Raw genomic sequence first — 17,953 nt, forward strand, 5'->3', positions numbered from 1 at the left:
GCAGAGTGTCTTCCTGTGTGCCCTGCATCTGCTTATCTATATTCAGGACGCAAACCCCTTTTGGTGTTTACGTTTTAAGCATTATGTTATACTTTAGCTATTGTAAAATAGCAGATCTATACATGCGTGATCTGTAGATCTGCTATTTTTGAAAAATCTTGAAAATGTGGTGCAAATCTTAGTTTGAATATATTCTTTCAGAGCAAATGTTTTTAACTCAAATCATTGCTTCCGTGGGGTCCCTGAAACGGGTGCAGTACTTAGTTTAGACAGTTTTTGGTTTAGACTAGTCATTGGTTAGACCAGTCATTAGTCCTACAACTACAACCTATCTCTAACCCTCACCCTAAACCTAACCTCCCACGGGGCAGCACACCTAAACCTAACCTTAACCCATGTCTAACCAATGACTAGTCTAAACTAAGTATGCACCCCCCCTGAAACAACATATTTTCAGATGGGGGTCGACGGCCAATTACATATAACTTTTGGGGTCCTTGACATGAAATAGTTTTGAGCACCACTGATATAGAAACATTGGTTTTTCAGAAAAGAGAAAACTGTCTGATTTAGAAGACATGTTTTTAGAATCGGCCTCAGGTCTAAATGAGTTATAGCCCTTGGCACTGCTGTGCGCTTCACGGCTTGTTTGTTGGGGAAATTTATTGTGCTGCATGTTGGCTATACGTGCTCGGCCGAGGCATTCTACTTATTTCTCATTTTTAATGCACAAACATCCATCGTACGCCTCATGCATGGAGAATCAGAAATGGAGGGGGGGGGATTTAAAGCTATGGGTGGAATTTGAGGAATGTTTCTCCGATCTCTGTGTGACCCAAGTAGTACTGTAGAGAGAGAGAGAGAGAGAGAGAGAGAGGTTGTGGCCTGTGAGTGTGTTTTGTGACAGAGAAGCAGTGTCTGAGGCAGGAGGGGCTTTAGAAGGATGGATGTTGTTATGGACACGGTCAGAGAGAGCAGAGCACAGGTCAATGCCCGCTGACCGCTGGCTGAGCAGAGTCTCTCTTCCTGTGAGGTGATGGCCGGTGGAGACCGAACCTTAATGCATATTTATAGTCCAGTTTTCAGTGAAGAGTCCATCCATCCATCCATACATCTTCAACCGCTTATCCGTAGTTGGGTCACAGGGGCAACAGCTCCACCAAAGAGCTCCCGACTTCCCTCTCCAGAGCAACATTAGTAACTTCCTCCTGGGGGATCCTGAAGCGTTCCAGGGCCAGTTTAGAGATGGGCTAAACCCCGTCCATGCTAAACCCCTTATCCTAAACTACTTTGCCTTTTTTTTTACTATTTTGAAAAAATAGTAAATAGTACTATTTTGAATAGTTAAAATAGCCAATCTACAAGCTCACAACGTGTCGAAGTAGATCTATTCAAAAACTATTTTCAAAATAGTTAAAAAAGGCAAAATAGTTTAGGGATAAAGGGTTTAGCATGGACGAAAATTGGGCCCATAATACAATGGTCCATTCATTCTTTCATTGGGAGGTGAAGTGGCGAACAATCAACGCCAACGTCCTCACTTCCCACATTCACACACCAATGGTGCGACCAATGGAAGCAAGGTGGGGTTCAGTGTCTTGCCTAAGGAGACTTCGACATGTGGACAAGAGGAGCCGGGATTCGAACCGCCGACCCACAGATCATTGGCTCTACCTCCTGAGCAATGTTCCCTCTAATTTTTTTTCGGTCTGAGCAAACACTCAAACCTCCTGAGCAGACATCAGCAACTGCTGAGCAAACATACGTCACCTTGACACCAACTATCCAAACGTTACATAATGCGAAGTGAGCGCCCCTCACTTCACACATGTGTGATTTTTTTTCTTTTTTCCAAATGGATTTTGGTATACGAGTGAATCAATGAATAGTTACATAAGGTTACGCAAGTTACAACATTTTTATTTTATATCAAGGTGGTAGGCTAGCATTTTTAGAAATATTCAGTTATCAGTGGTTCTCAACCTTTTCAGGCTGTGCCCCCCCAAAGTAATCATATTTGAACTGGGGACCCCCCCACCCAGACAAGCAACAGAATGGTTCCACAGATAAATATTGTGAAAATAGCCAATCTACAAGCTCGTTGTGAACTTGTAGATCGGCTATTTTCACCAGTTTGACCAGTTTTTATAGCATGGTTTGCTGCTGATTACTTTTGATGCAGTAATGGTATTTTTTCTTTTAGAGTCTTTGAGGTATTATAAAAGTCTTAAAAGTCCTTAAATTGTCACTTCACTGTCATCTGGGCCTGGGGTGGGGTCCTCCCCCCACCCCCAAATCATGTGGAGACCCACAGGTTGAGAACGACTGGTATATGGATAGCCTACTAATTGTGCATTACTTGGGGGGCATGAGAAACCGTAAACACTTTATTGGGACACACACACACACACTAAGACCGAGTTTGTTGGTGTGTCAACTCCAACTCCTATAGTTTCTCAGATTGTCGAACGTCAACAGCCCCTACTACGCCAGCTAGCAGAGGGATTGATTGAAGAAAGCTGTATTAACAGATTGGATAATAATTACAGAGAGGTTCCATATGGGACTAGACCGCTAGAGATTAATGTTAACTTCCACATGTTGTTTCATTCACAAGTACACTGGACTGCGGAGGCTTGTTGTGCTGTAGTGATAACAACGTTAGCTAACCAGCTAATGCGAAGCTAACGTTATTCCCCCTCTCCTTGTTGCGCGCACAGCCGCACTTCCATCCGTTCGCCTTTTAAATCTAAATGTCCCATCAACGCACGGGTCCAAGGCGCAACGCGATCTTATCTGGTTCTTGGGGTTTCACACACTGACTGCACTGCAGTGCTGCCTGCTCCTTACGTCTCCACCTAAGGCCGCGCAGACGGCGCACTGGGCGCAGTATACACAAGAGGAGAGGAGAGCAAAGAGTCAAAAAAGGAGGGGAGGAGACCTGTCTGTCGCCTCGCCTGTATGTGTAATCTAAATAAACTGTAAAGTAAATAGAAATAATAAAGTGTGGGCAACTGTCGACTCGGGATAGGTATTATTACTGTAATGTAGAGGATACTCGGGGGGAACACCTTTTTCTTTTAAAGAAAACTTTTTTTTACACCAGCGTCGGTGTCTGTGCGCGACAGATTTCAGTTGTGCGCGAGAGCATTTGGCCATGTGCGCGCGCGCGCACGTTAGGGGGAACATTGCTCCTGAGCCACAGCTGCCCAAATATAGTAAAAACAGTGATGATGTGATGTGTGTGTGTGTGAGCGGTGACCACCGCAGCGGGACGTCATGTTCTAGTTTTCGGTGGTCAACTCCGAAAACTGGACTATGAATAGACCTTTAGTCTTTCCATTGTGATGAGCCTATTTTCACCTAATTTAGGTCAATGTGTTGTTACTGATACTTTCTGTCTTGTGGAGGGTGCCCCTCTGCACACTCTGCAGCACTCTGTAGTCTGTACTGTACTGTACTGTACTGTACTGTATCGTTATAGTCATAGTGCTCAGTGTGAATGGGCCTGTAAGCTCCTCAAAAGTTCCATTTGAGGACACTTAGCGGTACTGTTCATACCCCAAACAGACACACAGGGACGCACAAAGCCAGGCGTTGGAGCGGCGTTGTGTGCACCGCTCAAAAATGGAACACTGAGGATTTTTCTGTATGCAGGCTCAATAACAAGGTTGACTTTCAGAAGACGGATGCCATTGCCATCTAATCCGTGGGGGCTTACTTCTTCCCCAACTGTCTCGTTCTTAACCCATTGATGCCTGAGGCCGAATCTGGGAACGCCTTCTAGGGCCTGACCTAAGGTTTCTGAAAACCTTCAAATTCTGATGATTTTTTTTAAAATAGTTATGTTGCTACATGTATAGCAATAGCTGATGAGACACAGAGAGCGCGCCGGCATCAAGGGTAGAACAACGTATACGTTGCACCAGGCGTCAATGGGTTAAGTCCAGGCAGAGAGAGAGACCATCTCTCACCTCACAGTGGGAAAGCTTTCAAAGCTCCGGATATACCGAAGCTGAGTGTTTTTGGCTGTAAATCCTGCCTGACCAGTGACCACACAATGCCTCATTTACGCTCCGCCGTGCAACGGTAGTTGTGTGACACGTTGTGAGCTTGTAGAGCAGTGGTTTTTGATGAGATCTTTAGCCTCTCAGACCCAAAACTAAAGAAAATAGTGTCCACTATCCATGCTGTATTGATGTTGGTACCTTGAGGAGAGATAACAGGCAAACATTGATCAAAATAACAATTCTTCTACATTCTGTAATTGTGTAGACTTCTTGTAAATGAAGTAAAACAGATGTTTAACAATAGTGTAACTCTTGACCCTTACTGGTCCATTTGGTTTCATTTTACACTCTCAAGAGGTTTTGGTTACCAACTCTCCATCATTTAGCTGGGGACCACCTGGAACCCCCTCAAGGACCACTGGTTGAATGAAAACCATCGTTCTTGATCATCGTGTGATGAGGTATAAAATCGGGCCTAATAAACAGACAGAGCTTAGCTTGTAATGCTAACTCCTATCGGTTCACTTCACAGACACACTGAAGGATCCACATGGATTACGATGTATTCATAATCTCATGAGATGACCGAGCGTGTCATTTGCGAGTGTAATGTAATGTCGCTGATTTCCTTTCCTTGGGCAGCAAAAGGTGACTTTGTTCAAAGCAGTTCTGTTTTAAGCTACAAGGCCTCCTCGCTGATGTCTGTGGTGATAAGCTATGCTCTGTCGCGTGCGTGGAAACAGCCGACCTGAACCCCCGCGGTGCATTGCGGACGCAAGGCCTTGTGAGCTTGTAGATCGGCTATAGTTGGCGCGTGACACAGCCCGACATGAAGTATAAATCAGGCTTCACCTGCCTACGTCCTCATGCAATGGCGGCACTACAGGGGAGCATTGGGGGACAACGCCCAGAGCCATCTAATAGAAGAGTTATGATATTGAGGGGGCAGAAACCGAGCGCTAGAGTGCAAGCTGGAGTTGGAAATATATTGTTTTCAACGAGGGCGGCGCAATTAAGAGCTATTTTATGCATGTGTGCAACATGACAACTGTTTTAAAGTATTGTACAGTAACAACTAAAGTCTCTTTAATGTTTATGTTGTACTATTACTACAAAACAATCTAAAATAAAGGGGTTTAAGATCATTAAAGCTGTGCTGTTGCCTGAGTCCAATGCATTTTTGCCTATTTCCGGTCCAGGACTTGTCCCAGTTGGTTGTCCCCATTCTCAATAGCGCGTCGCATTCCCGCCCCCTCGAGAGACCCGGAAAAGAAATTGCCGTTCGTTTTCCGCATAGGCATTTCTTAAAGTATTTATTTCAAGACTGTTACGCCGCGGACAAAGCCAACTCGGATCGTGACAAATCATGACAATGAACACAATATTTTGGGCCGATCAAATCATTAGAAAGAAGAAAATAAAGGCAGGAGACAACACTATTTGTTTTGTTTTTCTTCTTATAAATTATTTGATCGGCCCAAAACATTGTGTTCATTGTCATGATTTGTCACGATCCGAGTTGGCTTTGTCCGCGGCGTAACCGTCTTTAAATAAATACTTTAAGAAATGCCTATGGGAAAAATGCATTGGGATTTATTTCCTGAGCCACTCGTTGTTCTGAAAGGGGGAAGGACTGCGACGCTCTATAGAAGTCTATGTAGGAGAGCCGCCATTGGACTGAAGCCCCATGAAGTGAACACAGTTTGCGTAACTCTAAGGCTCTGGCAACGCCCACCCTGATTGGACTTTGTGTCCCTGGCCTCCAGTCCAGATTGTAGTACCTTACTCTACCAAGATTTTAAAGATTTTTAGTTTTTGGCTTTTCTGCCTTTATTGATAGTATCAAGTGAAGATGGACAGGAAAGAGAGAGAGAGAGAGACGGGAGAGACATGCATCAAAGGTCGTCATGAACGGGACTCGAACACCCGACGCGCCAGAGCCTATATGTGGCTCCCCCCCTACCGATATTTTAATGTTTTAAATGTTCTATATGTTCTTCATAATTATTATCAATATATAAATTTTCAAATTAATTGAATAGTAAATAAATAAATACAAGGTAATGGTATATGCAGTTTGTTTGTTGTTGGTGCTGCTCCATAATTGTAGCCTACGTTTGACTTCGTTTGTATCCTTTTGTCAACGCATCACTGTGTTAATTGTATAGGCGTAGGCGAGTATTTGTTACACATGGTGTGTTGGAAAAATGTGGGAAAACGTATGCCCCCCTGCTGATTTGTGCCACTATCCTCAGGGGAATCGAGAGTGCACTGCACTCACAAAAATACTCGCTGATTGAAGTGACAGCGAGTGATATAAAAGCTCTCTGCTTTATCTTACAGCCGCCATCATCTTCCGCAATCTTTCCCAACCACACACGCTCGTATAGTGACCTTCCTTATATCTCTCCTCCTGACATCTTCCTGTTATCTTTCTCTCGCCCTTTCCTTCCTTTCATTTTCAGTTCTCTCCTCTCCTCTCCTCTCCTCTCCTCTCCTCTCCTCTCCTCTCCTCTCCTCTCCTCTCCTCTCCTCTCCTCTCCTCTCCCTTTTCTCTTTGATCCCTGTCCAAACCAGCGGGGTATCCTCCGTCATGCTGTGGAGTTCCCATGCTGGGCCAAACTCCCTGAGGACACACAGAACCAGATCTCTCTCTGATGTCTAACGGCAACCACAAACTTTAGTTTGGGTCTTTTTCCCCCTGTGTATAACTGAATGAAACACATGGAAGATGAATGACGATATGTGATATCCATCCACACTCATTTACAATATTTACAAAACAGCAAACAGCAGGTGTTTTACACAGTTTTTAGGTTTTTCTAACTATTCACTCTCTCTCTCTCTCTCTCTCTCTCTCTCTCTCTCTCTCTCTCTCTCTCTCTCTCGCGCACACAATGCTTTCACGGCCTCCTGACCAAATTGACTGTGCCATATGCTTTTCCCCTTTGCTTGCATAATGGAAAACTTTGCACTTCCAGTGGAGAGAGGTCTATGATGTCACACAGGGCTCCTTCTTCTTGTTTTTCCTGTACAGCTGTTTCTTCTTCTCTCTGTGTGGAGAGCAATAGTGTAGCCTATAGCCTAGCTAAACACACATGCATGCATGCACACCTTCCTTCCTTTTGGGATAGCTTTTGCATAGAGATATCTTTTCAGGTGGGAGGCCAGTCATTTGTGAATGTGATCAAAAGGATTAATCCTGCAAGGCTTGCTTTGTACTTTCCCTCAATAGACTCAATGGCTGTGCGAAATTCACTCGCCAACCAACCTACCCAACAGACGCACGCACACATGCACGCACATACACACACACACATACACACACACACACACACACACACACACACACACACACACACACACACACACACACACAGGCATACCTTAAGCTGAACGCATGCGCACTTGCAAGCGAGGAGAAACACGCATCCCCTGATACGATCGCCCACGTACACACAGTGGCACACATTGTTGTGTTTGTGCTCTTTTAATGAGGTCAAATTACAACACATTTTGCATCTCACATCTGTATTCAGCTGTACTTCATCTGTACTCAACTGACCCACTTTCTGCATGTCTCATCTCTCCCTTTTGAAAAGTGCAAACATGGATTTACCATTTAAATGAAGATGCGGCTCATTAGGCCCCACAGGGTTACGTGCTTGTGGTTGCTATGTGGTTGTGCCTCCCACACACACATGTGCACGCACATGCACACATACGCGCACATACGCACACATACGCACGCACGCACGCACGCACGCACGCACGCACGCACGCACGCACGCACGCACGCACGCACGCACGCACGCACGCACGCACGCACGCACGCACACACACACACACACACACACACACACACACACACACACACACACACACACACACACACACACACACACACACACACACACACACACACACACACACACACACACACACACACACACACATACACACACTCTGCGATTGTCTCCCAGGGGCTGCTTCATGTCATGTGGGATTAGTGTTGTCAATCTTTGACGATGACCCAATAATGCCATCATGGCTCCACGGGCAGGTATCACCTGCCATAGAGTCAGAGCCATAGAGTAAGACTTCATGGGGCCAGTCCAATGGCGGCTCTTCTACATAGACTTCTATAGAGCGTCACAGTCCCGCCCCCTTTCATGACGACGCCAGGCCCAGGAAATAATTCCCAAGGCATTTTTCCCATATAATTTCAAAAAGTATTTATTTAAAGACCTTTTAAGCGTCGTGCAAAGCCAACTCGAGTTGTGACAAATCTTGACAGTAAACACAATATTTTGGACCAAACAAATAATTACAAAGAAGAAAAACAAGAAAAAATGTGTTGCCGTTTTCTTCTTCTTTCTAATTATTTGTTCGGCTCGAAATGTTTTGTTTGTTGTCATGATTTCTCACAACTCGAGTTGGCTTCGTACAAGGCTTAAAAGGTCTTTAAATAAATACTTTTTGAAATGTCTATGAGGAAAATGAACGGGGAATCATTTCCTGGGCCCTGGTAGGGGGCGGGACTGTGACGCTCTATTTCCAAAGAGCATAGCAAACAGTGTCCTGGACCGGAGGTTGGCAGAATGCACTGGACTCAGGCAACAGCCCAGCTTTAATGATTTTAAGTCCCTTAGTTTTAGATAGTTTTTTAGTAATAGTACAACATAAACATTACATAGACTTTAGTTGTCACTGTACAATACTTTAAAACAGTTGTCATGTTGCACACATGCCTAAAATTGCTGATATCTGCGCCACCCTCGTTGAAAACAATGTATTTCAAACTCCAGCTTGTCACTGCAGGCTGCATGAACAGCGCTCGAGCGCACAGTTTTTCTGCCCTCTCAATGTCGTAACCCTGTCTTACTCTATGGCTCTGGTGAGAGAGGAGAGGAGAGGAGAGGAGAGGAGAGGAGAGGAGAGGAGAGGAGAGGAGAGGAGAGGAGAGGAGAGGAGAGGAGAGGAGAGGAGAGGAGAGGAGAGGAGAGGAGAGGAGAGGAGAGGAGAGGAGAGGAGAGGAGAGGAGAGGAGAGGAGAGGCAGATGGAAGAAAGATGGAGAGATTCTTAAACCAGAGCCAGAAAATCACAGAGGGGAAATGACACAGTGTGGTGCTTATTAGCATGGGGACGTTCCATATGGTATGGACCCTGAACACTGAGGTGAAAGTAGTCTGCCACTGCATGGCAGACACATTGAGAGGGTGTAGAATAGACTACTTTTGCTTATTACTAACAATATCACTAAAACACCATTTTATTTAAATATTGTGTAGTGGCACACCGTTTCAGTCGTGAGATTACATTTTGCTTTAATCCATGAGAACAAACAAAGAGGTAGGAAGCGCACACCAACAGTGGGGAGGTGCTGACCACGGGAGATACAGTAATCCTGAACACGACGGGGGAGATGTCGTACGACTCGTTGTCGTAGTCACGATGCAAATACAATACTTGATTGAAAACGACCAACGTTTCGACAAAAAAGGCCTTCAGGGTATGACGGCATGCCTGAAGAAGGCATTTTTGGTCGAAACGTTGCAGCCTTGCGTCGTGACTATGAGTTGTGACTCGACCACTCCGCCTTCATGTTCATAACAGTGTTTGTTGTGTCCAAATCTTTTCATCAGGGACAACAAATACCTTGAGATGTATCGTCGTCTCCTTTTCAAGCTGCTCCACGGATGCCAAAAGTCATACATTTTTCATACATTTAGACACAGATTTCACACAGACTTTGGTCGGTGTCGTTTGGTTGGTTGTTGCTGGGGGAGCATGCATGCCAACAAGAGAGATGAGCTCCATGAACATCAGTGCTGGGCCGCGTTGAAAGCAAAGCAGGCAGAGAGAGGGAGGAGGCGTTGTGCATTATGCATGGCCTCCTACACACGTAGCCACGCACATCCCTGGCACACGCACACAGGGGAGCAGCATTGTGTAGGGACAGGCCACGCACACTGGGCATATACTGTATACCGCAATAGACTGGGCGCACAACGTGTAGCCTGTATGTGTACCACACACGCACACTTCTTTTCTTTTTGCTATATGTAACAAACATTCACACACACACACACACACACACACACACACACACACACACACACACACTGCACACTGCGCGCGCACACACACACACACACACTCAGATCTGCACAAAAAGCGCTATACTGTACATAATAGATCCAAACACTGACGGTCAAACCGGATACAACTTCTGCACATATTTATAAACACACAGAGGGGAAAAGAAGATAGCACATTGATATACAATAATTTGACAGGTGATTACTTTTCTCCCCCCTTAGCCACTCGTCTCCTCCAGATAGACATGCAGGCTGCCCATCATATAGCCGAGACAGAACAGTATTTATCCAACTTTTTAGCGTTTGTCTTTTGCAATCCTCCCAATTGCAGGTCACGGAGCACAAGTTTGTGATCATTACAATTTAGGCATTTAGCAGACGCTCTTAAAGGAGAATTCCATGCTAGAAGGCTTTCTTACCTTTATTTGTAGTTGTTACGTCCCCACGAAAGAGCTCCGGGTGTTATTTTGTGCAAAAGCGCATTATTGGCTATTTCCCCTACCATGAGCCCTCAATGAATTGAATTGATTTTTTTTTTTGCATATTATCCTCTCTTCATAATGTAAATAGTATCCCAAGCGGCACACTTTACTACTTATTTCGATGGAAATAAGCGAATTAGCACAAAAACCCAACCCCTATTGAGGGCTTAAATTAGGGAAAATAGCCAATAATGCACTTTTGCACAAAATAACACCTGGACCTCTTTGGTGGGGACGTAACAACTACAAATAAAGGTAAGAAAGCCTTCTAGCATGGAATTCTCCTTTAATCCAGAGCGATTTATTGTCTGGCGACAAGACTCCCAGACAATACGTTGACAGTTATAACCCAAGGCCACACACACACACACACACGCATGCACGCACACAACGCACACAAACACCATCATCACCACCACTGGCACCTGCCTGTTCAAGTCTGAGTTGTCAACTTGGGTGCTCAGTGAATCTGATGATGACAGCTTCCGACTCTTTCTGTTCACGGTTCATTTTCAGTTCTCTTCAAAGTCTGTTTGGTTCCAGATGTTACCTTGCGATAAGATGAGATTATCCTGTAGCAGTTGGCAACGTGCCAACAAACATTTCAGGAATTCTATGACAAAGAAACTCTGCTATATAAGATGTTTCATCTTTTTCTTCTTCAAACGCGACACTACACAGTATTATGCAATGAATCTCTTGAGGGTAGAAGGCCTTTGAATGGCAACTTCAAAGAAGCAGTAGTGATTTCCCAAACACTTTGCACTCTGCTCAAAGTCTCGTTGCTTACGTCTCTATAACACACTTCATTTTCAGAGTGTGCTTCGTCGTTCGGTAGTTGTTTAAGACGCGGGTGAGACAGGGAAACAAGCGGAATTGTCACCGCGCTAAAGTTTAAATTTGATTTCAGTCAGCCCGGCGCAGACAACTTGCACACACACTCCCTGGATGCCAATGATGAACCTCTGTCCCAATTTGTTTTTGATATTACTCCTCCAGATTCTGTCCAAAAATCTCGCAAATCGTTACACACTATCTCTATAGAGCGTTGCAGTCCCTCCCCCTTTCTGAACAACGAGTGGCCCAGGAAATGGTTCTCCATTCATTTTCACCATAGGCGATTCCTAAATTATTTATTTAAAGACGGTTACGCCGCGGACAAAGCCAACTCGGATCGTTACAAATCATGACAATGAACATAATGTTTTGGGCCAAACAAATAATTAGAAAGTAGAAAAAAACGGCAGGTTACAACACTTTTTTTGTTGTTTTTCTTCTTATAAATTATTTGATCCCCGAGGGCACAGGTCTTTGAATTTTGAAAATGTATTAATAATTAAAAACAAAATGTGGGAAACAAGAAGTTTAAGGGACCCATGAAAATGTGTCCGCGACCCACATATGGGCTGTTTGGGAAACGCTGGGTTAGATAACTGTCAGTCCCCCTGAGGAGTCACCTCTCTCTCTCTCTCTCTCTCTCTCTCTCTCTCGACACTCTCGAAGTCCGTCTCTCTATTGTGTGTCCAATGCGATCCCAGTGTGACGCAGACGCTGGGCCAAGTCTGCAGCATGCAGCCAGCAGCCTCATCTCCGGTGCTGCAGCCAGCCAGAATGCGCATAGCAGTCCAAGATGATGATGATGATGTAACCCGACGCTGTTTAGAAACAAAGTGGTGCCTTTATGTCGTCGTCGTCGTCCCCCCCCCCCCCCCCCCCCCCGTCTGCTAATAGTTATATTAGCAGACGGTGGGGGAAAAAGTACATTTTGGTTGAGCATTTTTTGGGGGTGCTACAGGGGTGCTATGGACTTCTTTGGAAGCGCTAAAGCACCTCTTATAGTGCCGCTGAATATCCAGAGTCCTGGGCTGGCACGTTCTCATGCCATAGCACGGCCCGCGAAGACCTGGTTACACCTCAAATACATTTTGAATTCCGAACTTTTACTTGTAACGGAATAGTCCTACATAAGTATTGAGCGAAACACTTGAGTACTTCTTCTTCCACTAGTAGAAAAGTAGGGGCGAGTAATGTTCCGTTTAGGTTTTGGCTCTGATAGCCTGTTGCTGCCTGTTGCTGCACAGCCGGCTCTCCAAATCCCTCCGCTCCTTCCGGCTCTCTAATTTATGACTAGCTCATTACTCCGGTATCAAACTTTAATGAGACGTTCGCCCAGCCAGTGCTCATGAAAACCTCTCTCGTCAGGGCTCTCCGAGGGGCAACATTGTACAAATTAACATCATTACCAGACAGAGAGAGGATAAAGCCGCAATGCCCTCTATTGATGTCATATGAATACAGTAGTGTGATGAAAACGTATAATCTGTGTCCCGCGCGCTCTCATTGTAACGTTTAAAGGTTAACTCTCGCCTAGCAAGACAAAGAAACTATTCTGCTGCCTCGCACATCAAAGCATCCAGCCACGCTCACAGTTTGAATCACGCAACCAGGCCAGAATAATGCCGGATGGCGTCATTCTAAATCAAGCACAAGCTTACAGGCAGTACGCAAAGGTTACATTTATGTAATTTAGATAGCATTTATGTAGACATAGCAGTCTATAGTAGTGTATACACATCGCTTCACATATTCTACTGTTGTAGAATACATCTATGTATTTGATATATGTGTTGTTCTTGCTTACTGTAAATCGCTCTGGATGAAGAGCGTCTGCTAAATGCCTACATTGTAAATTGTAAATTGCAAGCAGCCTTTGAGTTAGTCTAGTTTATCTGGCTCCTTCCTCTACCTTTGCCACACCTCTCTCTCCCTGCTATCGACTACTTGCTCGGTGAACATTAATCTGTCTCACACACTCTCAGGGAAAATAGCAATAGCAGCTAGGGCAGTCAGAGATAGCTCCCATGTGAATATATACCCATTTATCTCTGAAATGGATTTGACCCTATACAGTGGGCCAGCGAGGAACTGTGAAATGATTGATGGCTTCCTCTGTGTGTGTGTGAGTGTGTGTGTGTGTGTGTGTGTGTGTGTGTGTGTGTGTGTGTGCACATGCACGCACGTGTGTGTGTGTGTGTGTGTGTGTGTGTGTGTGTGTGTGTGTGTGTGTGTGTGTGTGTGTGTGCGTGTGCGTCCATGCACACGTGTTCACATTCAGTGATAGCATATTTCTTGGGATGTGAGTGTGACTGCAGCCACCGGTCTCCACTTAGCCACTGGCTTCGGTCGGTGTAGCCCAAATATCATGTGACCTTTTTGTTTTGTTTTTGCCTCCTAAATCTAAAATGATAAATGGAGAAAGTGAATTCCTATTAACTGTGTATTTGCTCCCATCTCATTGCTTACCAATGGAGAGCTAAAAACTTTCTTTGTGTCTGTGTTTTTGGAGTAAATAATCCAGGGTACACCGACTACACTCAGTGCTCCAGTGAGCAACAGGCCAGCTGTTGAAATGTTGCTCCGTGTGAATGCTAGTTTGTGTTGTTGTGGACTTTGGGGTGCATTGCTGAGGGGTGAGTCATCTCTCTCTCTCTCTCTCTCTCTCTCTCTCTCTCTCTCTCTCTCTTTCTCTCTCTCTCTCTTCTAAGCATATCACTCCACCTACTGGACATGAATTCAAATCCATGTGTGGTTCCTAAACCCAAGTCGTGTATTGTAAATTGCACTGGACAACATGGCCGTCATGCATGGGTCTTTGTTCAAGTCTGTACCGTCCTTAACGCCAATGTTTTGCACAGTTGACAGTTCGACACATTTGTTTCGTCACACATTGTTTTATTCTTCTCCAGGAGTTGTTGTCCTTGGGGGAGAAATGTCTTGTCAAAGTGTCATCTCTGATCTCATGCTTCTGGTGGGGACGTGTTGTTGTCAGTCATCATGTTGCAAATCTAAAAACAGACCTTGGCATACAGTCTGATTTGGGCATACCGTCTGATTTGTGCATACAGTCTGAGTTGTGTGCAATAGATCTGGTGAAATGTAAACCACAAGATGGCGCTGTTGTCCTTTGAAAAGTGATCGGATGCAGCAGGCTCACTCCTCCTGTCTCTCAGTGCATGTACTTATCTACTGTACTTCTGTACAATGTTGAGCTACTTTTACTTTACCGGAGTATTTCCAATTGTCTATACTTTTACTTCTACTTTTACTTCTTACATCCCAGAGACAAATACCTACTCCACTAGAATTATTTGAAAATGTGACTTACTACGTACTTTGTCGATTTTGATTATTATTACAAAACATACATTTACCACTTCAGCCCTATATTGGCTATTTGATAATAGCCAATATATCTACGCTTCACAACTTTACAAGCTTGTAGATCTGCTATTTTCAAAAGATTTTAATGCATTTTGAGAACTTGTGAAATGGGACTTTGTGCACAATGATTACTTTTACTTTTGGTACTTTATGTACATTTTGATGCCTATACTTTTGTACTTTTTAGTACAATGAGTCAATGAGTTGAATACCAAACTATTCTTTGGTATTCTGACATTGTGGTATTGGTCTTTTACTTTAGTAAAACACAAGGAGAATGACTCAGTCATAACTGCCAGGTGCAGAAAGCTCTCGTTTACAGTATAATCAGTCTGTGTACCGCAGCCCACGCTGAAGACGTGAGCCTCAATGCTTCACGTTGCAGCGTTCAGAGTATGGGTTTTATGCCATTCAGACTATGGGTTTTATGGTTAAGTCTCCCATTGGCTTAGAGGCAGCCTATAGAGACGAGGCAGCCAATCATGAAAAAGTATCCACTACGGTCGCTACTAGAGGTAGTAGCAAATGTAGTCCAGGCGCTTTTCAAGCACCTGGCAATTTTTTTGAGTACCGTAGTTCTTCCACCACTGCACTTCACAACCCCTTTGTTCACCTCTCTCTCTCGGACAGATGAGCAGTGCGACCTGAAGGCCGAGTGCAGCCCCACCCCCACCATGGACAACGACATCACGTCGGCCAAGGAGCGCGGCGTCCTGGAGGAGGACAACGAGAAGGAGCACATGGACCAGGAGGAGGTATGGGTCTCGTCTACCAGATTCGCTATACACCCCGGGCGGCTAGTGTAGCGGTCCAGGCACCTAGGCTGCTAAGCCAGCCTGACGGCGTGTCGCTGGTTCGACCTTTGCTACGTGTCATCCCCCATCTCTCTCCCCATTTCCTCTCACCATACTGTACAGTCTATCCACTAAAGGCAGAAAAAGCCCAAAAAAGAAATCTTTAAAGATTCGCTAAACCACCAAGACACCCATGTACAACAAACCACGTGCAACCCAGATTCGGCACAAACAAGGGGTTAAATTAATTTCGCTCTTATGCCACTAAAATGTGGAACGCCCTGCCAACAGCCAATAAGAAATGTGAATCTCTTGACTTCTTAAAAACCGCTCTCAACGAGCACCTACAATTCGAATTTTGCGAATCTAAACTTGCCCCTGTAAAAAAGTATCAGTCACCCCCCCTTTTAACTTTCTTAAACTGTACTGTACTGTACTGTACTGTACTGTACTGTACTGTACTGTACTGTACTGTACTGTACTGTACTGTACTGTACTGTACTGTACTGTACTGTACTGTACTGTACTGTATGATGATCTCCTGTTTTTCATAGAAGTGTATAATGTATATTTGTACGTCTTTAAATGTTCTGATGAATTGAAAATGGACGATCCTGATGTAAAACAAGTCTTAGTGCTTTTTATGGTATTATCCTCGTAACAGTTTTTGTATATTTACTTATTCTACAACCTGTGGATAAAATGTTCAATCAATCAATCAATCAATCAATCAGAGAGCGCGGGAAGAGGAAGGCGAGGAGAGGAAGAGGAGGGAGGAGGAGGAGAAGGAGCAGGAGGAGGAGGAGGACCCTCTGACGGAGGAGCAGGAGCTGGAGGAGCTGCGCTCGCAGGTGCTGCATCTGTTCCTGGAGCTGGACGAGGCCAGGGAGAGGTCCAACAAGCACCAGGAGAGCTTCCACGAACTACAGGGTGAGACACACAGAGAGAGAGAGAGAGAGACAGAGAGAGAGAGAGAGAGAGAGAGGGAGAGAGAGGGAGGGAGGGAGGGAGGGAGGGAGGGAGGGAGGGAGGGAGGGAGGGAGGGAGGGACGGACGGACGGACGGACGGACGTGTTGATTTTGTCGACTAACAGTGGTTCCCAAACCTTTTCATGTCAAGGACCCCCAAATTGACACTAATCAGCCCGCGGACCCCCATTTGAAAAAGATATGCTAGGGACCCCCATAAGAGAAGATTTTACGCCGCTATCAGAGATTCTCAACCCATTTAATTTCAAGGACCCCCAGTTTGACATGCATTAGTCTACCGACCCCCATTTCATGGCATTTCTATCTCTGGGACCCCCAATTTATATATTGTAAAATCTCTGTTAGTTTAACACTCTCAGAGTTACTGTGGACACACAATCTTCTAGTCCTATAATCCAGTGTAACATCTTGCAGTCTAAATGTTTACGTGCGACCAGTGGACCACTGACGGGGCTCCTTCACTGCTCCACTGACGGGGCTCCTTCGCCACAGCTATTAGACCAGTGGACCACTGACGGGGCTCCTTCGCCACAGCTATTAGACCAGTGGACCACTGACAGGGCTCCTTCGCCACAGCTATCCACTGACAGGGCTCCTTCGACCAGTGGACCACTGACAGGGCTCCTTCGCCACAGCTATCCACTGACAGGGCTCCTTCGCCACAGCTATTAGACCAGTGGACCACTGACAGGGCTCCTTCGCCACAGCTATTAGGATTGCAACGTCACGTCTCAGAAATGATGTGTCGATGATGTGCCGCGCGAGATATTTAGGCGAGGAAGATTCTGAACATAGCGCACTGTGGTGCGTCCGTGAGGGAGGGAGGGTGGATAGTGGTGGGAAAAGTACTCAAATGTTTTACTTGAGTAAGAGTATCAATACTGTAGTGTAGAAGTATACACTGTTACAAGTGAAGTCTGGAAATTAACTTGAGTAAAAGTACAAAAGTATTGGCATCAAAATGTACTTAAAGTACCAAAAAAAGAAAGTACTCCTTATTATGCAGAATGTCTCATTTCAAGTTTTCAGAACTTTTGAAAATTGCCTAGAGAAGCTCACAACGTGTCGCGTCGTGACACATTGTGAGCTTGTAGATCAGCTATTTTCAAATGCCCAAAATGTATAGGCTGAAGTAGGTTATGTACTGTTTTGTAATAGCAATTAAAATCTACAAAGTAACCAGTAACGTTTTCAAATAATTGTAGTAGAAGTAAAAGTGCTGACATGTACATGACACTTTAACTACTCAAGTAAAATAAAATTACCTCAAAGGTACAGTACTTAAGACCTAATGTACTTGATTACTTTCCACCACTGGTGGGTGGGGTAGGGTGTCACAGTGGGTGCAGTGAGG

The 17,953-nt window shown here is 44.9% G+C and overlaps 1 protein-coding gene across 2 annotated transcripts in view; it reads left to right on the forward strand.

Annotated features, from left to right (window-relative positions):
* The window catches only part of LOC310857854 (uncharacterized protein), a 44,106-nt gene that overhangs the window by 1,658 nt on the left and 24,495 nt on the right, over positions 1-17,953 (forward strand). The window contains exons 3-4 of one of the 2 annotated variants that reach the window (XM_083763804.1): positions 15,446-15,581; positions 16,346-16,539. In XM_083763804.1, the coding sequence (XP_083619930.1) occupies positions 15,446-15,581; positions 16,346-16,539 (330 nt within the window). Of the gene's footprint in view, positions 1-15,445; positions 15,582-16,343; positions 16,540-17,953 lie in introns of both variants that reach the window. The other variant, XM_083763805.1, reaches the window with a different exon arrangement.

Source organism: Protomyctophum parallelum, assembly GCF_964188405.1.
Source record: "Protomyctophum parallelum genome assembly, chromosome: 4".
In the NCBI taxonomy this organism is placed as follows: domain Eukaryota; kingdom Metazoa; phylum Chordata; class Actinopteri; order Myctophiformes; family Myctophidae; genus Protomyctophum; species Protomyctophum parallelum.